Genomic DNA, 26,163 nt, shown 5'->3' with positions numbered 1-26,163 from the left:
TGCGCGCGGAGAAATCCTGCATGGGAAGTTCTGAGGGTTTATTGGGTCTAGTAGCTTTAGTTTTAACTTCAGTAAATTCTACATTTGTTTCAGCGCCCCCGCCGGGGGCCTGTTGTTGGGCTACCCCAGAACCGCCCCTGGCGGTTGGAACTTCTGCATAAAAGGGGCTATTGTTTTGAACAGAAGTTGTTAGGGTTGTAGGTTCGTAGGATTTTACTGGTAGTTCGGGGTATTCGCTATCAAAAGAGGGAATCGGTTTTCTAACTTTAATTTCTTCCCCAGGGCGCGTAGATTTTAAGTACGGCCTACGTTTGTTTGGGAGGGGGGGGGGGGGGGGGGGGGCTACGGGTTGTTCTTTCGTTAACAAAAAATCCTGCCTGAGTATAGGTTGTTTCGCGTCCCGACTATTTTCCTGTGCAGCTGAAAAGGAAGCAATGGGACCATAAATTTCTGCTGTTTCATTCGTATCATCCCATATGGCCCGCGCCACCATATTAATCTCTGTTGGGAGCTTAGCATTTAAGTCCGCGGTCGGTGCAATGCTCGCCTCAGGAGTACCGGAGCGTCTCCCGACAGTTCCCGACCCGACCTCGGCCGCCGTCGAGGCCTCCGGACTCTCCGTCAACCTGATTCGGGGAGATTCGTGCATTCTCGTATTTGCTTGCATTGGCCGCATATCAATGATGATGATAACTAGTTTAACGTGCCCATATACCACTAGGGTTTCGAACACGCCCATCCCGAGTCCGACCGCCGATAAGATCGGTGGCCTGACTCAGGATGGGGGGGGGGGGGGGGGGGGGAATGGGCAGAATTTTGAAAATAGCAATTAGTAAAAAAGTTAATAGAATAAATAAAAAAAATAAAAAGGTTACAAGCCAAAAATAAAAAGAACTGACTGCTCGGCCGAATATTTATATAATTTGGAGCATTTTAGAAGGACAGTCCAAAATTAAATAAGAGAAAGAAGAGAGGATCGGACTATTTAATAATATTTAAAAATAAAGAAGTAATTTCGACATAAAATTTTAAACGCAGATCTAAAAGTTTAAAGTCTGATCGATATGTCCACGCGAGTGGCCTCGTTAAGGCCGTTTGGGTGCACAGCTTAAAGGGACGAGATGGGTTGCATCCCGTCAAAAAAAACCCTAGATTGACAGTCGATAGACGTTGAAGGTGTAGTGCTGTGCTGAAATACAGATCTTGAGAAGCAGGATCCGTCTGAACGGCCAGGACATAGTTTAATACGCAGTCGATCTAGGATTGATTCCTGTTGGTGGTCCTATAGGGCTATTTCCCATTCCAGCCAGTGCTCTACAAGTAGTGTAACAAAGGCTACACTATTTATTATCCTGTCTGTGGGCTGATGCATATAAAAGATCCCTTATTGTTAATCGGAAAGAGTAATCCATTGTGTGACAGCAGCAGGTTTCCTCCCTAATATTATCTGTGTGATCCCTAAACATGTACGACTCTATATATCCGTAATTAAAATGACTTGAGTGCATTGTTAAATAAAATATTCCTTCCTTTCAAATCTAAAACAGTGTCAGTTACCTTTGACAAGAGGCACAGTTTCAAAGGCTATCACCTTCAACCTGATTAATAAACCAGTTAAAACAACAAATTACTGTAAATGGTAACAATACATTGTTTTAATTTAAGACACACATTAACACAATGCAAATATCATTTGATCATTGGTTTATAATGATAATAGAAAAAGAAAATAATAAATATGTGTTGTCTATTGTTTCTCGATATAATTTTATTGATTTTGTAAAGTCTGTTTTTATTAGAAAATAGAGATCCTGGTAAAAAAAAAGGATTAAATCCAAGTGTTATCAACGTCATCATCACATACTGAATAGCACCAATAATATTGCATATGGTAGTTTGGAAAGTCAGTGAAAAAGGTTCTGGTATCCTTCTTATGCACAGAAACATGAGATACTGTAGAAAAGAATCGCTGAATCTGATACCAGTGTTCTCCTTAGCATCCCTTAATTCACCCTAAAACTTAAACGCCCTTAATTCATCGTGAAAGGCCCATTTTTTATCCAAGAGTTGCCGGTTCTCTTTTTGTCCATAAACAGGGATCACTGATACCTAGAAAGAAATATGAAAATTGGTAAATTTCTATGATATATAAGTATGAAAGTTTTATATTGTGTACATATTAGTACTAGTAACTATAGCATTTTTTGACTGTATCATGTAAGCCCAAGATGTTGGTCAAGGACATATATACTCTTCAAAAAAAGAAACGCAAAAGGGTACAAATGGGTTATAACTCCGATTTTATGTTTCCTACCGGTTCATGCTTTGTGAATATAAGGTCATTGCATGTCCCAAACACATTCCCACGGTTACATTCGATAAAACGCAGCTACTGTACAATAAAGTTCCAAAATGTGAATATTCGCAAAAACGCAGCCACGTGCAAACCATGTCACCACTGCACGTGCGTTGTCTGCACGTGCAACATGAACACCGACAGTATAAAAGTGCAGGGTGTTCGCTTGCCTGGCCTCTGTATCTGGCCGACAGTTGACAATCCAGGACATGCCACGTCTCAGTGAATCGCAGAGAAACAATGCCATCGGCCGACTAGACGCAGGCGAATCCAGAACGGCCGTTGCCAGGGCATTCCATGTGTCCCCAAGCACCATCTCCAGACTGTGGGACCGTTACCAGCAACATGGATCAACACGTGACCTCCCTAGATCCGGTCGACCACGGGTCACTACCCCCGGGCAGGACCGCTACATCCGGGTACGCCACCTTCGGGAACGATTGACTACTGCCACCTCCACAGCCACAGCAATACCAGAATTGCGCAGGATATCCGACTAGATCGTACGGAACCGCCTACGTGAGGTAGGAATTCGTGCCAGACGTCCAGTTCGAGGTGTCATCTTAACACCACAACACCGTCGACTCCGACTGCAGTGGTGCCAGATTCATCGACAATGGCCTCAACTGCGATGGAGACAGGTGTGGTTCAGTGACGAGTCCCGATTTCTGCTCCGACGTCATGATGGAAGATGTCGCGTGTATAGGCGTCGTGGTGAACGTTATGCGGCAAACTGCGTGCAGGAAGTGGACAGTTTCGGCGGGGGTAGTGTCATGGTGTGGGCAGCCATCTCACACACTGGCAGAACTGACCTGGTCCACGTGCAGGGCAACCTGAATGCACAGGGCTACATTGACCAGATCCTCCGGTCACACATCGTTCCAATCATGGCCAACGCCAACGCAGTGTTCCAACATGACAACGCCAGGCCTCACACAGCACGTCTCACAACGGCTTTCCTACAGAACAACAACATTAATGTCCTTCCTTGGCCATCGACATCACCGGATTTGAACCCAATTGAGCATCTATGGGACGAGTTGGACCGACGCCTCCGACAGCGACAACCACAGCCCCAGACCCTGCCCGAGCTGGCAGCAGCCTTGCAGGCCGAGTGGGCCACCATCCCCCGGGACGTCATCCGTACTCTGGTTGCTTCAATGGGCAGGCGGTGCCAGGCAGTTGTCAACACACGCGGAGGCCACACCCGGTATTGACTCCAGATGACCTTGACCTTGGTGGTGTGTCCTATCACTAACTCACAATGGACTAGAGTGAATTGTGAACAATCCTGCAACATTTGGTAATTATCGGACTCACCATTCAATAATTAAATCAATTCTCCAAATGTTGAAGAGTATATATTGAATATTATTGAAATATTTGAATACACATAAATGTATTTGTGAAGACATATTGACATCTGTCACTGATGACAATAATACTTATAAATACAATCAGCTCCCCTTTTCTTTCTTTATTTGCTGCAAACAAATTCAGATAACTTATATAATAAATGCATGTAACATAATTTATGTTTTTAATAAAATATGGTGGCTATCACCAACTTGTGGATCAATATCCAATTTTATTATTATTATTTATTTATTTTTAATCCCAAACAAATGATTTAATACATCTGATATCCCACCCTGAAATGTTTATACCTTTTATTTTATTATTAAAAAATCAACTTACACATTACAAATACACCTGTGGATCACTTCTTCAATAAAAAAAAAAGTAAAACATTATAATTAACATATAATATAATTAATAAATGGAAATATTTCAGAACCATTTTCATATGAAATAGTATATATATGCTTGATTGCACACACACACACACCTCCCTGTTATTTAATTAAAAATATAAATACTCCAGCCACCTACATATTTTATGGCATAATACTATATAAAATTAATTCAGATTTTTGTTTTACCCACTATAATGGATCTGTCTATACAAACAAAAAGTTACATAAAACGTTGTTTGTCGATTGACTAGGTAGGCCTACTGTTCACAGGGTATCTTTGTTTCCATGTCAGTTTGGTGGGGGCTTTTATTATTATTATTTTTTATTTTTTTTATTATCTTTTCAATTTTCATTTCAATAAATACTGACGTGTATTAGTATTACGAATGAATAACATACAACAAACCTTGTATAAAATGACGATCTCCGTTGTGGGATGGGCAAAGTTGATTGTTGTCAGCTTTAACTGTTCAACGTTTCGCTTCCACTGTATTTGATGAAACTAATTTCATAATCCTTACTACAGTGACTTGTGCATCTAACAACAACGTATGAAATTACCATGACAAAATACCATTCATCAAAACTAGTCTACACTGATTTAATTGACGGAAAAACATTCGCTTGTTCATTACTACTAATGCCAGTATTGTCAACTGGTTTCTTGCCTACCAGCGCTCACGCGGTACCACGTGATCAAAACATGTGACGTCACCGTGGCTTCTCCTTATGCTCGGCAAAGCACAAACGACAGCCTATTGGCAGTTTCAGTTAACACGTGCGTTTGCCGATTTCAAATTGTAGGGTCCGTCTCAAAATATTAAAAGCGAAATCTTGCGCTGTATGAAGAACGTTCGGTTGAGGATATGGTACTAGAGTCTTTAGTTAAAACCGGTTTGATCTTGACAACGTATTATCGACAGTCGTACAGGTCTTCCTATTTCAGAATTGATATTTTATAAAGTGTTAGTAGAACTTTTAAAGTTTAGTTCGTATACTAGTAACACATTAATCATGTATATATTTTAAAAATAAAATATACTAAAGTAGACAATGAACGTTTTCACTTCTTAAAGCCGCACACCCTAGTTCCATCCAGCAAAAATAAATTATAATTTGGTTAATCTACAAACCTGTAACACACTTAGATCACGTTTTTATCAAATGGAGTGAAAAAGAAGGTTTTATATCGATAAATACCATGGGAATCCCCATGTCCCAATTGCTTGAAATAATTTTGAAAGTTAGTATTCTGATGTCACCGGTAGATGTCGCTCGAAGCACAACAATGCCTACGTCACGAAAAATTTCACAGACTTGGGGTGCGTTTCTTTCACCTCTCCTGGACTTGTTCCAACTGTTCTGTCCTGGTTGTATCCCCTCTCCAGATATCGTAAGACTTAGCAAAATTATTGGTTTTAAGGGTTTGTAACGTTTTGTATTGAGACACTTACTTGTCTGAACTTTATTGTTACTGAAAACGTTCACGAACTGTGAAGAAAAATCTCACAAATGAACAACAACAAATCGGATGTTGATTGCGCGAACCGTGCACGAGAAAACAAACCGAACCAAAATGATAACGGTCACGTGGTATACCAACGTCTGTGACATTGAAATGGAAATATCCCCTCTAAAAATAGATTAGACCTTGTCTGCTCAACGGTTTTTTCTCAAACGTGCGTCTGTTTTTAAGAAATACGAAAAATGTATTTTGTGGTATTACAAACACCAGGATTACCAGGATTACCAAAAAACACTTCAGGTGAATGGATACATATATTCTAAATAATAAACGGTAAGTAAAGTGCAATTTTATTTGTGAAAAAAATGGGTTTAATAGCGAAATACAACGCCGTAATGGTTAACAACTAGCCGTAACTAGGGTGTGTCCCTTTAATTTTACGTGTTAAAATCGACAAATTCAAATAAATATTATTTCGTTTGGAAAGGGTAAAGTTGGGGGGGGGGGGGGGTGTTTAACGACATCAAAGATAAAGCATATTGATTTAATAATCATCCGACCCCATACAACCGTAAATAAAATGTGTTGAGTGCGTCCGTTTGTCACGGTACATGCTCTTAAATTTGTTTCGCCTGTGGCGATTTTAATTGTGTTTAGAGGGCCGTGTGCAGTTTATTGCCCGTAGACCAGGTGGGCAACTTGTTACGTAATACTTCGCACGATCGGACATTCCAATATGCACTTAGTCCCGCTGTGGAGGCCATGTGGCGAGTAGTTATGTAATACCTCTGCGAGTGCGGGTTTTACAACCGTGATTTTGGCGACGATGGCGTCAGTAAGTCTGACGATCAGAGAGAAATATAACGACGCTAGTAGAGGATGATAGGGGGAGGTACCACCTTGTACCCCCAAGCGAATTTCTGATTTTGGAATAAATAGCTAGGATTTAGAGATATCTGGGAGAACGAATTAGGAAGCTTCCTGGGAACGTTAGTCCGTTTGGACTTTGGTAAATATCATTTCTGCTCTGTGTATAACCTTGATGTGATTGATGTGACTTTAAATATTTGAATACTGTATTATACCAATATTCTTTAGACAGTGTCTTCGGTCATCTGACGAAGTAAATCGTAGACTTATATGAGTATTTGGTAATATAAAGCTTAGCCAGTCATCCTAGAAGACCCTAGGTAAACTGTAGGTTATTGTCTTTATTGTGATAGGTACCAGTATTAATTTTGTGTTACAGATTACTGAAAGAGTAGTTAAGGGTTACTTAAAAATTAACCCGTTAGGAATAGAGCTGTAATTCCTTTATTAATTAAGTTCCCCAAGAAGCGTTTCTCAATTATCACACGTTACTGAACGAGTAGTAAGGGTTAATTAAAAATTAACCAGTTAGGAATGGTGTTGTAATTCCTTTATTAATTAACTTCTCCTGTAAGCGTTTCTCAATTATCACACGTGTGGGTGTGGTGTAACGGTGAAGTGATTCGCATATTGTGTAACTAGACACCTAGAGATTAACTAATTAAGTGATCAGTTCTGGGTTGTTATTATTGCTGTTATTAATTTACTACTACGGCTGTACATTTGTCAGCGTAGATTAATACAGATTCCAAAGTGTATTGTGTTTTTGTTGTGTTTTCTAGAGAACTAACGTGCTATAATAATATATACTTATATAAGATCGTATCTCTGATCATACCTAGATACGAGCCATACTAGGGTTTAACAGCCTGTTACAGAGAGATCTAATAGATATATACAAGTAGGAGAGACATTTTGATAATCGTGTTTTATTCGGTTACGGGAATTATAGAATCCCCGTGACATCGTTAAATAAAATATATCCTATCCTTCCTTCCATCTGCTGTTGGATGTCTAACATTTGGTAATTTTGACATGTATATAATCTTAGAGAAGAATCGGGTGAATGTGCAGGGGGAGGGTATTGGAGGTTGAAACCCTTACTTGCCCAAGCTTAAAAAAATTGAAATCTATTTTTTTTGGGGGGGAGCATGGCCCCATATAAACTTCACTTAACACAGTCTAGATAACCCCAACCCCGCTGAAATCCCTGCACACGCGCCTTGGAAACCCGCTACCTTTTTTTTTTTAGCAAGGGATTGTTTATATGTACCATCCCACAGACAGGATATCACATACCATGGTCTTTTTGTATACCCGCCGATGGGGATCGATTTTAGACTGACCGCACATTTCCAAAAAACACCTTTTTAGGTCTAAGTAATGAATAAAAATAACATAGTCTTGAAAAATGTTACATAAATCGAACACAGTACCCTCTTCCTCTACCCCTAGAGCGTTACGTAATTAGTAACACCCCCTTACATGTAACGCGTATGCCAACAGCTGGCCACTGTCAAAATTTCAAGGCAAATCCCCCACTCACCGACCCCTTGAAAGGCGTTGTACCATACCTCTATGGATATAAATATGTTTTGGAGATATGAGACGACCTAGCCCGAGTACTCTGACTGTAAGAGAGCTAGACGGACATTGTTATGTCCAAATGTCCGTCTAGCTCTCTTACAGTCAGAGTACTCGGGCTAGAGACGACCCCTCAATCAAGACAGTTAAATCTGTTCAAAAATTGCGAAATCTCACGTGATCTCTTGTTGGGGAATTCTATACTTGTCATAAGCCAATGAAAACCGAGATCGGTACGAGCCCGTCAAAAGTGTTCCACTTTCAAAATCATGGCTTTCTGTTTGACCTGGATAAGCCAGCGTAGTCAAAACAATGCGGAGTGCGGCGTCATATATGCACCAAACGTAATTGGATTTTCTGTTCTATAATGCTTAAATAATAAAAAATATTCCCGGGAATGTAGTTTTAATCACCATCCATTATATACAGATATGGGCATGGGCCGTCAGAAGTCATTAGTTTAAATGCTTAATTAGGATTAATTGGTATTAAAAGCTTGAGATCCACTTTTATTGTAAATATGTTGCCTCTGGACTAAATGTATTTTGTAACAAACAAGTAATTAACACAAAAACAACCGTCTTAGCAAATTTGTGCAGCACTGAGGTACTAATTAATATTATACCTACCGTTTCTTGTTTTTTAAGCTTATTATATTAATGAAAATGTAGCGTCCAGCCAGATGTCTATTTCATTAAACCTGGACGTATCTGTGTGTGTGTCTCTCTGTCTGTGTGTGTGTGTGTGTGTGTGTGTGTGTGTGTGTGTGTGTGTGTGTGTGTGTGTGTGTGTGCCCTACCCCACCTTTTGGCACCTTCCGACGTCAGGGTTTAGTGAAATAGACATCTGGCTGGACGCTACATTTTCATATATATATATATATATATATATATATATATATATATATATATATATATATACACACACACACACACACACACACACACACACACACACACACACATGTATAAATATATAAAAACTATCGCTGCTGCTTGTTCCTTCCCCCGCTTTCTACGCCAGTACTAAACGCGCATGAGTGTCATCCAAATTAAAAATAAGATCTAAAATAATAATATAATAATAATAATAATAATAATAACACTGGTGCGTCATGGGTCAAAAACAAACATTCAAGCTCTATTTTAGCCACCTACATAATAAAGATATCCAGGACCGTAGACTTCAACTTTAAAAATCGGCCTCGGTGGCGTCGTGGTTAGGCCATCGGTCTACAGGCTGGTAGGTACTGGGTTCGGATCCCAGTCGAGGCATGGGATTTTTAATCCAGATACCGACTCCAAACCCTGAGTGAGTGCTCCGCAAAGCTCAATGGGTAGGTGTAAACCACTTGCATCGACCAGTGATCCATAACTGGTTCAGGAAAGGCCATGGTTTGTGCTATCCTGCCTGTGGGAAGCGCAAATAAAAGATCCCTTGCTGCTAATCGGAAAGAATAGCCCATATGTAGTGGCGACAGCGGGTTTCCTCTCAAAATCTGTGTGGTCCTTAACCATATGTCTGACGCCATATAACCGTAAATAAAATGTGTTGAGTGCGTCGTTAAATAAAACATTTCTTTCTTTCTTTCAACTTTAAAATGTATGCTGTTGACATGTGTAAAAATAAGAAAAATAAAAGGTAATGCACATGTATACACCTACACCCATACTTTATGTCTTTAAAACCTCTCATTCCATTTTTAAACTGGTAAGTAAGATAATGCAAATAATACTGGAAGTTAATTACTTTTAATTCCACCAACCCCACCAAACTCCACGCCTTTACTATAGGTTATGCACCATCGTTCCAAGGTGCGTCGGTCTTTATTTTTATTTTCGGTTGTGTAATATCGGAACTAGCCGAAGAGTTCCGAGTTCATGTATTCCTTGGCGACCGTCGGTTTGATCGTTAAAATGGCTACTTCGTAGCAAGATGGAATTTTGGCAAAATGATGTAAACGACTATGAAAAATATGCATTTTTGTTAGGTTCATCACTGCGAAATAACGATTTGGAACACTTCTTTGGTATATACGATAAAATACTTCCCAAACATTTGTCAAACGCCAGGGTAAGTTTATTATATTTTATTGTTAAGGAAGCGGTAGGGTACGTTCCTTTGATACAGCCATACACTGGCCTAAGACGTATGGATTGTATCACCTTTCACTTAATTATTACAATGTCAGTAAATTTAGACTTCAGTATTTAAAACAATAACATGTTTTATTGTTAAAAATAACGACGGTACTCTACTATTATTGCTTTTAACAGTATGTGTGCGATATGTTTTCGCGAACGGTTTGGTTTATTTTTTTGCCCAAAGTATTTGGCAATAGAGTAACCTCCCTTGTTCCAAGACTTCCCTCTACTAGCCGCCATCGAAATTGTGACGGATAGAATTTTTATTTTCCATTTTTATTACATTGCAGCTTTTTTTTAGGGGTTTAGCGATAATGGCCGCAAAGCCTGGAGTTTTATAATGTGAAAATATTCAGGAATCACCTCCCTCACTGTTTAATGTAACAAATTTGTATCTATTTGCAATTTAAGATTTCCAACCGTTACGTGGAGATACATCATCTATTTAGCTCTGTGTGCAACTCTTGCTTGTTTAAAAGTATATGTACGACTTTCATTTAGCAGGTGAGTACTCAAGAATTTTTATAAGAATATATTTTTTTTACTACTATAATGGATGGTAAATTACATCTTCATTTCCGTCTTGTATTAAAGGTCCATTATCATTGAATCTCATAAAATTGTCATGTTTTAATAAGTATAATGTAGACATTTATATTTGCAATAAATAAATTGTTTTCGTAATTAACTCAATATTATCAGAATTTTATGCTGATTGCCCAGCTTGTGAATTATGTAATAATGTATCCTAGAGTAGTCAGTAGTTGCACACATAACCTTGAACAAACAGTAACATACACATTTAACCTGTGTAACTGAAAAGCAGTAAAATAAATATGGCAAAATATCCAACTGTTACTCCCCTATTTTGGTTATTAGGGTTAGGGTTATACTTAGTTATGGTTAGGGTTACTTTTTAGATTAGAGTGAGCTACATTCACTCTGTTTACATACATATATCAATATAATGGGGAATAACAGGCACAAAGTTGCATGTTTTTTTCCCTAGGTAATCTCAGTGAAGTCGATACAGGTAACAGTAACTGCACAGGTACCTTCGCATGAGCCAGATGAGGCTATGTATTGGTCACAAAGTTAATATTAGCAGTCATTTTGTCCAATACTAGGTACAGACGCTAGAATGTCATTGCGTTTGCTATTAATAGACCCGAATCAGTCCAAAAAGCTACAAGTGTTAAACGTCGTGGAAAATCTGTAATCGGACGACTTTTTCTTTTTGGCTTTGAATAGTGGTGAGAGAGATTTTCATGACACCCATCTATTATAATTTTTTTAACATATTTAGTTTTTCTCAGTGTCATTAAATTGCATCAATATATAATATAATATTCCAAGAAACGGTATGCGGTCAAAACGGCCCCAGGATGAAACGGCCCTGAACATGCAAGTCAAAAACGGCCAAAGAAAAAAGTTAAAACGGCCAAAGAAATTAGTCAAAACGGCCAAGGAAATAGTTATCGTACCATAACACTAAATCAGTTCTCTTACCGGCCTCGGTGGTCGTCGTGGCAGGCCACCGGTCTACAGGCTGGTAGGTACTGGGTTCGGATCCCAGTAGAGGCATGGGATTTTTAATCCAGATACCGACTCCAAACCCTGAGTGTGTGATCCGCAAGGCTCAATGGGTAGGTGTAAACCACTTGCACCGACCAGTGATCCATAACTGGTTCAACAAAGGCCATGGTTTGTGCTATCCTGCCTGTGGGAAGCGCAAATAAAAGATCCCTTGCTGCTAATCGGAAGAGTAGCCCATGTAATGGCGACAGCGGGTTTCCTCTCAAAATCTGTGTGGTCCTTCACCATATGTCTGACGCCATATAACCGTAAATAAAATGTGTTGAGTGCGTTGTTAAATAAAACACTTCTTTCTCTCTTTCTAAATCAATTCTCATTACTAATGTTAACCGATATTAGCAATATATCACAGGCAGTCTAAAAATATATGTATAAAAACAACAGTATCAATGGTAACACTTTATTACATGTTTTTAACAGAAACTGTATCACAATAACATTTTATTACTCTAATTTACCACAAATAATAATAAAAATAAAAACATACACACACAACAGTCATTATAAAGACATTTTGCCAATAACGGGGAACAACTTAAAATTCTAAATCCCCCCCCCCCCTCACCCCCCCCCCCCCCCCCCCCCCACCACCACCACCACCACCACCACCACTCCATTTGAAATAAATAGTAGTAATCAAAATTTACCCCATAATATTAACTCTACCCTGGGTCAGGCCACTGGTTATACCAGGTAAACGCGCTGGTATATAGACCCTACCGTTTATCTTGCACAAGTGAACTGATGTCCTTCTCGAGCCTTTAGCTTTTACACTTTGGCCATTTTGACTTTTCTTAAGGGCCGTTCTGGCTTTTACCACTTTGGTCATTTTGACTTTTTTAGGGACGTTTTGACCAATTATTGTTTGGGTTGTTTTGTACTGGGGCCGTTATGACTACAATTCCTAAGAAACTACCCATAAAAGTTCTGTTACATGCTTCAAACACCAAATATCGTGACATTAGGAGTTTGAGAATTTCAGCAAACTTCCGTAAATTGTAAATATGTATTATTAGCCAACACATGTTTGTTTAGATTTTTTGGCAAGTGATTACAGCTTTTGTATGAACGATTCATCGTTTACGTTGATATTGGTTTTATATAACCAACAGACAAATGACAAAATCTTTTGTGCCAAATTTTATGCCCATTACACGCTGTATTTAAAACTTAGAGAATACTCAACTGGCTACAAGACAATACCGTTTATCTTGCACTTGTGCAAGATAAATGGTATTGCAGAGTAGCCAGTTGGGTATTCTATTTATTACCCATTATCAATCTTTATAATTTTACGGAAGATTTTCAAACGATACAGGGGACAATATTTCAAAATCTTATGTAACCGAAAATCAGTTCACGTGAATTTTACTTACGTAACCGATTGTTCAGTTACATGAATATAGTTTTCATAACCGATGAGTTAGGCCTACCTAATCCTAAAACGCTTGAACTACGGTTCTGTGCTACATTGGTCATTCAAATGTATTTTAAAATATAAACTGATCTTTACTGTCATTACTGATATATATATGGTACTTTTAATTTTAGAATGTAATTGTTCACCACGTAACCGATTGGCGGTTCTCGTGATTTTAAAGTTGCATAACCAACACGCGAACAGAACAACGATTCTTGTGAAATATTGTGCCCTGCGATACAAGTTTGCAAGTTGAGAACAAGAGACAGCATTGCATATTAGCTGTGATGTACAGTACACAAACCAACCAAAGTGGCAATATCGGCGGTCTTGGAAAAAAATAATGTTTCCAAAAATTCGCGGATCGGCAATTTTGTAAACTTTTTTTTTTTAACAAGAATTACGTTTGTACTTCATCCAACGCGTAGAACTGTTCATTATTATTTATATTGACTATGTTTACATGCACATTGTTATTAACAGCTTCAAGTCATAAAAGTAAAACAACAATTTTTAAAAATAAATAAATTGTGCAACTTGCGTCAGCTTTGGAAGAATTCATTATATATGATGGGGATCATTTGACTTTTCGATGTGCCGCTGATTTAAAAAAAAAAAAATGGTGAGGGGATTGGGTGGTTTGAGGGATGGATGTTTAAAACCAAATTGGCTATCAGACTATTTTGTTCCACACCAGTAACAACTTGCTGAGATTCTGCAAATTCGCACCGGTCACTTTGCTGCGAATCTGTGACCTCTTTATCTGTCGGTTGTTGTCAACTGCCGATATGTTATAAATTTAATTTAAAAAGCAAAAACAAAACCCCACTTTTTATGCCGCAGCATTGACATATTTTTAAAAAGTAGAATTATTAAATTATTATCCTAAAACTTATGATATTGATATATTCCGATTGGCATCTTAAATCATTCACTCTATACTGACTATAATAAATTTTAAAACCAAACAAATGATGTAATTTAACTGACCGGCAACCTTTGTAAATAGCTGAAAAAGGAAAACTATTAGTAGTAATAAAGGAAAAGGAGCGTCACTGCATGTGTCGGGGGGGGGGGGGTATTGCGGTTTTGAGAGAAAAGAAGTGAAATCGACAAATAAATGTGCATGTGGCTTGCCTATGTGACATTTGTCACAAGCGGCTAACAAAAACTTCATTTTATTTTTATTATTATTACATGCAGAGCCCTCAAAAGTACCCGGTCTCCGGCGGCAAATCGCCGCCGGAAACAGCTTTTGCCGCCGCCTAATTTTCTTTGATGGTAAAAAAAAAAGTGCTTTCTCTTCTTTAATAAAGTCTCCTACAAAAGGGATCCAAACAAGGTGCCAAAATAGTTCAAATGTTTCTTGGAGAGGGCCCCCAGAACCCCTGCTTTGCCCCCTGCTATCATCACTGTTGTAGCCTGCTACTTCTTAAACTATTGAGGGCACTGTACATGTATTATTATTTAGGGTGGTTTTTTTTTTTTTTCTTTTTTTCTTTTTCTGTTTTTGCCAATGCAGGTGCATATGAAATAATGTTAGCGGGGGGGGGGGGGGGGTGTCTAGACTGGCAAGCTACATTTATGGGGGGGTGGGGGTTACAAAACAATGTACACAGGCGCATGTGCAGAAAATTGAGTACGGGTGTCTAGACTGGTGAGAGATGTCTTTAGGGAATGTCGGGTCATGCTTTGCAATTTTTGTTTTTTTTTAAAGAAAATTCGGGAAGGGGGAGGAGGGTAGACCCTGTGCACACGCGCCTTCAATATCATTATGTTTGCAGCTGAATTTACCAACGGCCCAAACGATCGCGGGTCTGCAAGCTGCTTTGCTAATAGATGTCCAAAAGGAACTTGGATACAGGTTTTATTTGAGGCTGTTTTTATTGTGGATATATTCCCTCTAGCCCCCATTTACATTTTCTTAACTATGTGTACCAATATCATTATAAATGTATGTTTACCGCCGATTTGACAAATGATCGTTAGTCGTTTCGTCTGCGAACTGCTTTGTTGGGAGTGATTTTCGATAGGAACTTTGGTACGCAGGCACGTGGTAACAATATCCGGGTATGGGGGTTTGGAGCACAATCTGTAATGGAGGAGGCTCAGCCTCTAGTGGGGGAAGGGACACACGGCAATTTTAAAAAATCTTTATTTATATATAGGACAAAACAGTTTAAGAACAAAAAAACCCATACATATTCGTCCACAAGTGGGAGGGGTGTGTGCTACACGTGCCTGGAAGAGGTTTTATATGGGGATGTTGTTGCTGCAAATATGTTATATCTAACCCCATTTACCTTTTCACTATATCATTCTGTTTCTGTTTACCGTCGATTTGACCAACGATCGCCGGTTGTTTGTGTGCTGATTTGTCAATATAAGAGTTGGCGTGATTTCCAAAAGGAACTTCAGTAGAGGTTGTATCTGAGGCTGTTGTTGTTGTTGTTGTTGTTGCAAGAATATTCTCTCTAGCCACCATTTACCCTTTCTCCTCTAGCTGTACCAATATCATGTTTACCGCCGATTTGTGCAACAGTCCGAACCATCGTTTTGTCTGCGAGCTGTTTTGTTTAATTAATGTGAGTTAGCGTCATTTCCTTGGGTGGGGTGGGGGAGGGATATAGCCTATAACAATGACCGCAGAGTGTATCTGAAAGGGGTGGAGAGGGTAGGGGGCATGGTGTCGGTTCGTTGGCCTGGGAGATGAAAATAAATTTATTTCACGATCTGAACCTGCTTCCCTGAGCAACGTTTGAATTTCAGGTGCTAAAATGTCACATTTCCGGCCTTCTGAACAGAGTAACTGGAAAAGTGGGAGAATGAGGACTATTATATCGGTACCTTTTAGGATATTAACATTTATTCCATTGATAGTAATATAGCGTTGGATAAAAATGGGAATGACATGGAATTTTACCCAAAATATACCAGATTCTTCTTTGTAGTCTTTTATTATTTAGTTTTTTTTATTTATTGTAACGCCTGAAAAAAAGAAGAAAATAAATCAAAATATTATAAACCAGTAAAAGATTTAGCGTGGATGAAATAAATCTTAAGAAGTTTTCCAAAAATAAAATTGTATGGATCAAATAACAGGGGGACTATACCGGGTCTGCAACAATAACAGCACTAGCACTAGATACAACCTATATAAAAGTTCCTTTTGGAAATCACGCCAACACACATTTACATATTAACAAAGCAGCTCGCAGATGAATCGGCGGTAAACATACATGTATAATGATATTGGTACAACTAGTGGAGAATACACATGCAAAATAAAAGCTCCAGATAAAACCTGTCCCCTAAGTTCCTTTTGCAAATCACGTAAATACATTTATGTAACTAAGCATATCGCAGACCGGCGATCGTTAGTAAAGTTGGCAGTATAAACACATACTAGTGTGTGCATGTATGGCTACTGGTGAAAAAAAGGCATATTTCATTATCTGGTGTTTTCCCAAATCAAATTGAATGGATAAAATGAGCATATAAATATATTTGACATAAAAAAAACCCCAAAAACCCAACTAAACAAAAATACTAAAAGTAATGAAAAAAACCCGTAATATTTTCCCCAAATCAAATTGTATGAATTAACATTGAAAAAAATGTATACACAAAAAAACAAAAACAAAAACAGTAGAGGGAGATATCTACAAAGACAGTCCTAGAAAAAGAAAATATACATATAGCTGTAATACAAACAGCCCCTGTACCGAAGTTCTTTTTGGAAATCACTCCTACACACATTTATTTAACAAAGTTCGTAAACGACATGTAACCCGCGATCGTTGTGATCGTTGGTCAAATCGGCGGTACACGTTTACAGGTAATATTGGTACAATTAGTGGATGAAAAGGTAAATGGGTGTTAGAGAGAATACATCTGCAACAACAACAACTCCAGATAAAACCTGTAACCATGTTCCTTATGGAAATCATGCCAACACACATTTATTTAACAAAGTTCGTAAACAACATGTAAACCCGTGATCGTTGGTCAAATCGGCGGTACACATTTACAGGTAATATTGGTATAGTTAGTGGATGAAAAGGTAAATGGGTGTTAGAGAGAATACATCTGCAACAACAACAACTACAGATAAAACCTGTAACCATGTTCCGTTTGATAATTACGCCAACACACATTTATTTAACAAAGTTCATAAACGACATGTAACCCGTGATCGTTGGTCAAATCGGCGGTACACGTTTACAGGTAATATTGGTATAGTTAGTGGATGAAAAGGTAAATGGGTGCTAGAGAGAATACATCTGCAACAACAACAGCTCCAGATAAAACCTGTACCCATGTTTCTTTTGGAAATCACGGCAACACACAATTATTTAATAAAGCAGCTCGCAGACGAAAGGACCAACGATTAGCGATAGTTGGGATCGTTGGTAGATTCGGCAATGAACATACAATGAAACATATTTTTGTAGGCACATTTTATTATTATTGACCGATTTAACGAATGAATGAATCATTGTTTAACGACGCCCCAACACAAAAATACACATCGACTATTGGGTGTCACAAATAGTAAGTATATGAAAACATTTATATATTTACGTAAAACCACTGTGTAAGGAGCTGTGGGGGGAAAAGTACAATATAATACAAAAATCAAGGTAAGTATATTTTAAAACTTCGTATAGAAGTGTTTTAAAAACTTTACAATTAATTCTGGATGGAGTTTAAAAGATTCTAAAACATTTCTGTTGCCAAATATATCATTTCTTATCGGCTTGAGATGATCACACTTCACCAAAGTGTGGCACACAGTCAGTGTACACTGACAGTGTTCACACTGAGGAAAGGGGGGGGGGGGGGTCGTTCTTTAAAATACATTAATGTGTCAAATATGTATGGCCCATGCGGGCACGGCACAAGACTACTTCATCCTTCCTGCACCGCCTGCAGGATGACTGCCACTCCCAGGACTGGCATGACAGAATGAAGTTTGTTTGCAACCGCACCGTCCCAATCATCTTGCCAAGTCGAAAAGATATATTCATTAATATGAAATTTAAAATCACTGTAAGGGACACCAACATGGATACGGGGCAAGTTCAAAGCAGACTTGATAAATTTAACGAAGACACAAAAAATAAGTAAATACTACAGTATACTACTTGCCCCAAAACTTGTGGCAGCACTTGGAAAGGTATCATAAAACATACTAATAGACTTAGCGTGGATCAAATAGCATATATGTAATGTCATATTTTATTGGCCAAACAATTTTTTTTATACATTTTTTAAAATTATGACACCGACGAACAGATTCGACATCACAGGCCCGTGGGAAATGAGGTGGACTGGTGTGTGTGTGTGTGTGTGTGTTACAGCCCGCCCCGCTTGTACTCGAGGACGAAAATTAATAAAGGTAAAAATATTGCTTGTGTCCCGTCTCCACACTATGGACGCTGAAATCACCCGCTAGAAGTTGGGCACCCTCCCCCAGATATTGTTCCTACGGACCTGGAAACCTGCTCCCCTCCGACAAATAAGACAACATCCATAGCTGCCCGTGACAATCGTCACGTAGGCAAAAGCAAACATTATTATTTTAAAATATTTATATATTTTTTTAATTTCTCATCTGACTCGCAGTATCCCCCACCCACCCACCCACCCCCCCCCAATCCTTTTAAAAACATTTTTATTTTATTGTTTTCACTTTGTTTCATTATTATTTATTTTACTTTTTTAAATACAGTAAACATAAAAACAGATTCAACCTTCCCTCACAAATGAAATGAACTTTCCTGCAGTGCCAAATATCACATACCAAAACCAAGCTTATTCTTTCTCTTCCCTCTTTTTCTCTCGATTTCACTTCTTTTGTTAGTAAAACAAAGAACTCTCCTTTTTTATTGTTTGCTTATTGTAATCGTTCCCTTTGAACGATTTACAAGGGTTAATGGTCAGTATAAATGTATTAAGTTATTATTTTCAGTGTAGTGCGAATGCCTTGTATACACGTATATCGCGATTTTGGGGGGGGGGGCAACCCAGTGATATAGGGGGGGGGCAACCCAGTGATATAATTTTTTTTTTTAATTCATAAGGTAGTGTAACTGACAACATAGCGGCAATTGACAACAAGAAAAAGGTCAGTGGCTCAAATCAAGTAGCTCGTGCACCTTCGCAGTGACCGCCGATCAACCGTCTAACAGGAATTTTTCAAATTTTTCCTGACTAGTCTAGACGCCGTCTAGCTTGGTCGGAGTCGCCGTCTAGACGCAATTATGGTTGGTTCGCGTACTGTAGATATCACTGATGACGTAAGTTAGTTCTTGACATGATTGCCAACATGGAAACTATTCTTAGGCAAAAAAAAAAAAATAGGTGTGTTTCTGATTGCATCCCCCAAAAAATTAGGGTAGGTAGGTAGGTTTTTTTTTTTTTTTTTTTTTTAAATTGAATACTATAATAATAATAATTATTATGATTATGATTATTATTATTATTATTTATCATCATTATCATTATTGTTGTTGTCGTTGTTGTAGTAGTAGTAGTATTGGTATGCACTGTTTGTGTATTTCCTTAAATTAATGGGACATTTGTATTAATTTTGTTGTTCTTAATTTAAATACTTTATGCAAACATTTGAGATGCATTAATAATAAGACCTGTTGATTTAAGTGAAGACGAGAATTAAGCTGAATTGATACGATTATATTTAATCAAAATAACCTGTACCAAGGCTATGTTCGTACATTCGGTTACTTCCGTGACCGACCAAGCTGTTCGGTGATAGCTAATCAGGGGAAGGAACTCTATTACAAAAGCTTTTCCATAATTTCTCAATGTTTTTCGGAAGGGAATTACATGTGCAAAATGTATCGTATAATAGTACGTAAACAATGTGCAAGGAAGGAAATACTCTTGTTTGGTGATGTTGTTCTCTTTTTAAGAGAAACAAAAATTAGGGTCGGGGGGGGGGGGGGTAAAACTAGGGACGGTCGGTCGACCAGAAACACACCTATTTTTTTTTTTTTTTTTGCCTTACACTTAATTAGCTGCCTATAGATAGTGAAGCACTGATTATGACGTCAAAACGTATCTAGGGGAAGAAATGTTTTTTTCTTTCCCCACTTCTCTCTGCCCATATGGGTAATAAAATATAATGTCTACTATTGAATTCATTTGCCAAAGCCAGTTTTTAAACAGAACCCACTTTTGATATCTAGTCTAGCACTCCAATTCTTGTTACAGTTTTGACAATTTCCAACTCTGGACCCTTGTATTTGGTATTCTAAGAGAAAACAGACTTGATTCATGAAAATACAAATGATATAAATCAGTTATCAATTTTTTTTTTTTATTCTGTTAATGGACTAGGATATATGTGTTTTTTCATTTGGTGATAAAAATGACATATCACTTGTTCACGCATGCTCACAATCTTTAGAAAAATGTGACATGCACGGCTATTGATGTGCACAACTATTGATTTTTCCATGACATCTTTCTAGTTTCACATGAAATAATTTCTGAGCTACTTATAAACACCAGGTTGACCGGAAAGATGAATGATTTCTCATAGTTGATAATTTAAAGTGTATGTAATAAAAACAAACCACACAATGAATGTTTAACGACACCCCAGCACGAAAAATACATCGGCTATTGGGTGTCAAACTATGGTAAAATGCAAGAAAAGTGTGATGATCATCATCCATATAAAAATTCAACAATTAAATAAAAACACAGTGTAAAGGACTGTGTAAAAGTACAAATATCACAGATAGATATAATTAAAATTTAGAATAAAATTCAGTATCTCGTAAAAACTGCAATAAAAGTTCTGGATGGAATCGAAATGATTCCATCACATTTCTTTGTCCAAATATATCTTTTCGAGTTGCTGACAACTGCTTACATTCCACCAAAATGTGTCGCACAGTCAGAAGACACTGGCAGTGCTCACACTGAGGTGGAGGATCTTTCTTCAAGATAAATGAATGGGTTAAGTAAGTGTGACCGATGCGGGCACGGCACAAGACTATTTCATCCTTCCTGCACTGTCTATAGGAGGACTGCCACTCTCCCAAGACTGGCTTGATAGCATGAAGCTTGTTCGCAACCTCACCGTCCCAATCACGTTGCCAAGCGGAAAAGATAAATTGGCTGATACAATATTTAAAATCAGTATAAGGTACACCAACCCTGGCGTGAGGCAAATCCAAAGCAGACTTGGCAGCTGAATCTGCCTTTTCATTACCCCTGATGCCAACATGGCTGGGTACCCAACAAAATACAATGTCTTTATTGGCAATAGATAAAAAGACACATTTTCGTATCACCATCCCAATTAAGGGATGGTCCAGCTTCATATTACGTAAAGCTTGAAGACACGAAAGTGAGTCTGTAAAAATAATAAATCTGGATGCTATGGAATCTTTAATTTCTTCCAAGGCTTTAATGACTGCCCAAACTTCAGCACTAAAAATCGATGCTGAGTCAGGCAGTCTCATGGAAATGATGGTGTCTGATGGAAAAACTGTAGCACAAGCCACAGAATTTCCATCCCGTGATCCATCTGTATATACAGGAATGTAATCACTGTACTTGTCTTGAATTTCCATGAAAAACTGTTTAAAAACAACAGCATCTGTACGATCTTTCTTCAGATGCGCCAGATCAAATACAAGTTTAGGTGGTGTAATACACCATGGTGGTAAAACAAAATATGAAGATGTTTCCAAAGTGTCTAATAAATCATTGTTGGAAAGCGATAAAAAACGCTTAATGCGAAGACCAAATGTACGAATAGCATTTAGCCTTGCATCATACAACTTCATATATTTGTTGTCAAACACCGCATCATGAGCTGGATGTGTTGGTAACGATTTAATCTTGGCAGCATACTGCAGAGAAAGCTTGGCACGTCTAGCACCCAAACAAGGTTTGTGTGCATTAACGTACAAGCTCTCAACAGGAGATGTTCTAAATGCACCAAGACAAAGCCTAAGTCCCTGATTGTGTATAGGATCTAGCATCTGCAAGTAAGACTTGCGTGCCGACCCATACACAATGCATCCATAATCAAGAGATCTATACAGACGAAGCATAACCTTTCGGTCTGCTCCCCATTCCGTATTACCAATAACTTTTAAAATATTCAAAGCTTTTAAGCCCTTCTTTTTAACATATTTAAGATGGGGCACAAAAGATAGCTTCCTGTCAAGTATAACCCCCAGAAATTTAGTCTCCTCCACAACTGGAATTGGATTTTTGTCCAAAAACAACTGTGGGTCTAAGTGGAGACCTCTTTTCTGGCAGATATGCATACAAACCGTTTTTGCTTTTGAGAATCGAAAGCCATTGTCAGTTGCCCATTGATGAAGTTTATTCAAACAAAGCTGCAACTTACGTTCAATGATACTCATATTGGACGATCTATAGCAAATTTAAAAATCATCGACATATAACGAGCAATCCACACCAGGTGTTAAACACTGGGTGATGCTGTTAATTTTCACAGAAAATAAAGTTACAGACAGGATACTACCTTGAGGTACACCCATCTCCTGTGGGTGAATGTTGGACAAAGTCGACCCCACCCGGACTTTAAAAGATCTATCTCTTAAAAATTGAGATATAAAAACAGGAAGGCGACCTCTAAGGCCCATGCCATGGAGGTCGTTTAAAATCCCATACTTCCACGTGGTATCGTAAGCCTTCTCCAAATCAAAAAACACTGAAACCAAGTGCTGATTATGGATGAAAGCTTCCCTACAAAACGTTTCAAATCTAACGAGATGATCAACCGTGCTACATCTAGATCTGAACCCACATTGCACGTTAGTAAGCAATTTGTGAGATTCAAGATACCAGACAAGTCGACGATTGATCATGCGTTCCATGGTTTTACAAATGCAACTTGTCAAAGTGATAGGGCGATAACTAGTAGGATTGGTTGGATCCTTACCAGGCTTGGGAATAGGAACGATAATAGTTTTCCTCTAATCAGAAGGAAAGTCTCCAGAAATCCAGATGTTATTAAAAATATTCAAAAGAACCATCAAAGATGATTCAGTTAAATGTTTTAATAACTGATAATGAATTTCATCTGGTCCTACTGAAGTATCATGGGCTCTACGAAGAGCATCCTGTAATTCCTCCATAGAGAAATGCCTGTTGTAAACTTCAGCATTTTCAGATGAAAAATTAATGGACTGCTTTTCAGCTTTAGTTCTGACAGATGTAAAAGCATCTGTACTGAAAGCAGAAGATGAATTATGAGAAAAGTTTTCTGCCAATGCATTGGCAATGTATGAGACGTGACATCTATATCATTGACAGACAAATGATGAACTGTGTTACTGGATTCTTTACCTTTGATTTTACGGATCCTATTCCAGACAGATTTCACCGATGTTTGTGAATTCAACATGGAGACAAAAGTTCTCCAAGATGTTTTCTTACTCTGTCTAATCTCTCTACGAGCCTTAGCCCTAGCAATACGAAATGCATCCAGGTTGTCTGCTGTAGGTTCACGTTTGAACCCCTCAAGCAGCCTGTTTCGCTCTTTGAATGCATCTTTGCACGTATCATTAAACCATGGTTTATTGAAACGCTTTGGCACTGCCGAAGTCTTAGGAATAGTTTCATCTGCAATGTCCTTCAAGATGGAAGTGAACAAAGACATGGGATCATCAGCATCAGTAATGGCAAATTGTTGCAGACGAGTGCTGCACAGATGCTGAAACTGACCCCAATTTGCCTTCGCCAACTTCCACCTTTGAACCCTTTCAAGTGATGGTGGTCCATCATTCTCCAAAATAATGGGAAAGTGGTCACTACCACAAAGGTCTGAACCAACTTTCCAGGAGAAATCAAGAAAAAGTGATGGACTACAAAGAGTTAAATCTATGGAAGTGAAAGATCCACTTGCAGAATGAAAATATGTACGACTTTTATCATTAAATAAAAGTAAGTCGTTTTTGAGAATTAAGTCTTCCAATTGTTTACCTCTAATATTAATATCCTCGCATCCCCATGAAGTGTGGTGACCATTAAAATCTCCCATAACAATGAAGGGAGTAGGGAGCTGGTCAAGAAGACCTTGAAGATCCCTCGGATTAAAATGAAAATGATTACGAGGTGGCAAGTAAATTGGTAGTCAGTGTTACTGAACTCTGAGGAATGTTTTCATTAACAAGAATGGAAACACCCCCAGATGCTCTATTTTCAGTTTCTTGAAATTTATGATAGAGGTTAAATCCTCTCATGGTAATATGATCAGTGTCCTTCAAGAATGTTTCCTGAAGACACACTGCAAGAGGATTATGTTTTTGAATTAAAAGACTTAATTCATCAAAATTGGGCCTAAGCCCACGGCAGTTCCACTGAATAACTGAATTAGTCATTGGGGGGAAGTATGGGGGTTAATTTAGACTTTCCCTTAGATTTTGTGAAAACCTTTTGTGAGTGTGAAAAATCTTGTGATGATGAATCATCCATCTCATCAAGCATATCAACAACCAAAGGATCATATTGATTGCTGACTGAGATGGAATGCAACTCACTCTTCTTTATTCGTCCAGATTTTGAATTCTTTGTCTGCTTGCCTTTTCCTGACTGAGAGAGACTGGGTCCTGGCTGACCAGTACTCGACCTACTTGATGGGTTCACAGAACCCAAAGACAAATCAGACAGTTTTGAGGTAGAAGCCAATACTTGTTGTTGTATAACTGCTTCCTTCATTTTTTTGACAGCTTTAGCCACTTGCCTTTCAGTTTTTTCAACATCAGACAACTTTTTATACTTATTGTCACCAGATGGCCAAGTAAGATCAGTATTGACAGCAACACTAATCATGGAAACCTTGACTACTGCAGCATACGATTTATCTGCAGTAGCTGGAGATGTTGATGTTTCCACCACTTTCCTAGCTTCCTGGAATGATACGTGTGTGTCAACCTTGACCTGCTGAACCCTCTTTTCAAATTTCCACTTTGCACATTCTCGCGAATATGCAAAGTGATTCCCATTACAGTTAATACATTTAATGTCATTGTTACAGTTCTTGCTGTCATGGTCAAACTGACCACAACGAGCACATGTAGTTTTATTGCGGCATGTATTCTGACCATGCCCAAATTTCTGACATTTAAAACAACGTAAAGGATTTTGAATGTAAGGCTCAACGGGTACACAGAGATACCCAGCCTTAATCGAACTTGGAAGTGTTGGTGTATTGAAAGTTAAAATTACGGTATTTGTCGAAATCAACTCATTGTTTCGACGGACCTTAATTCTTTTAACAAATGTCTTGCCTTCTGCTGACAAATTTTCAAGAATTTTTTCTTCACCAACTCCTGCCAAATCTCGACATCTGATGACACCTTTAGATGAATTTAAGGTACTATGAGCTGTCACTGTAATAGGTACATTGCAGAGGAATGTTGACTTCAGGAGACACTTTGAATGACTTAATTGTAACATCATGGTCATGGATTCTTCATCAGATGACAAAGAATCCGCAACTTCGGTGTGGACCCTTTTCAGGGTCCCATCAAAAGGTATATCTTTATTTGGATCCATATATGAATCTATAATTTCATCAACCATGCCCCCACCCACCACCGAGTCCAACGAGGGGACATGGTGCTACGGATAACCAGCAGGCAGCCATGCCAGGGATACATTGTTGATATACTTGGGCAATAAAGAAACAATAAATCACCCAATTGACCCTAGCCACCGCCCCAAGAGCAACAAATACACATGGTAAATTAAACAATGTTTGTTATTGGCTAGATGAAAGAAACAAAGGTTGTTTGCTCTTGAGCTTGACATGACCAGCCGATTGATCAGGTCGGGCCTCCCTGACCACCATACTCGCTGCCAATTCCCAAGTTCCACCCCTGTACATTCGTGCACCAGCGAACACGTAAATATCAATGTTGACATCGCAGGACAGGGCCAACATACGGTCT

At 38.5% G+C, this 26,163-nt stretch overlaps 1 protein-coding gene across 3 annotated transcripts in view; it reads left to right on the top strand.

Annotated features, from left to right (window-relative positions):
• The first annotated feature begins 9,948 nt into the window (after nucleotides 1-9,948).
• The window catches only part of LOC121367821, an 83,795-nt gene continuing 67,580 nt past the window's right edge, over nucleotides 9,949-26,163 (top strand). Inside the window, exons 1-2 of one of the 3 annotated variants that reach the window (XM_041492207.1) lie at nucleotides 9,969-10,105; nucleotides 10,588-10,680. Coding sequence is in view for 1 of the 3 variants with exons in the window: in XM_041492205.1 (XP_041348139.1) it covers nucleotides 9,968-10,105 (138 nt within the window). In the remaining 2 variants the exon portion in view is untranslated. Of the gene's footprint in view, nucleotides 10,106-10,258; nucleotides 10,681-26,163 lie in introns of those variants that run through there. The other 2 variants (XM_041492205.1, XM_041492206.1) reach the window with 2 other exon arrangements.

The sequence above is a fragment of the Gigantopelta aegis genome, chromosome 3, assembly GCF_016097555.1.
Source record: "Gigantopelta aegis isolate Gae_Host chromosome 3, Gae_host_genome, whole genome shotgun sequence".
NCBI classification, from domain to species: Eukaryota; Metazoa; Mollusca; class Gastropoda; order Neomphalida; family Peltospiridae; genus Gigantopelta; species Gigantopelta aegis.
This window is presented reverse-complemented; position numbering and strand designations above follow the sequence as displayed.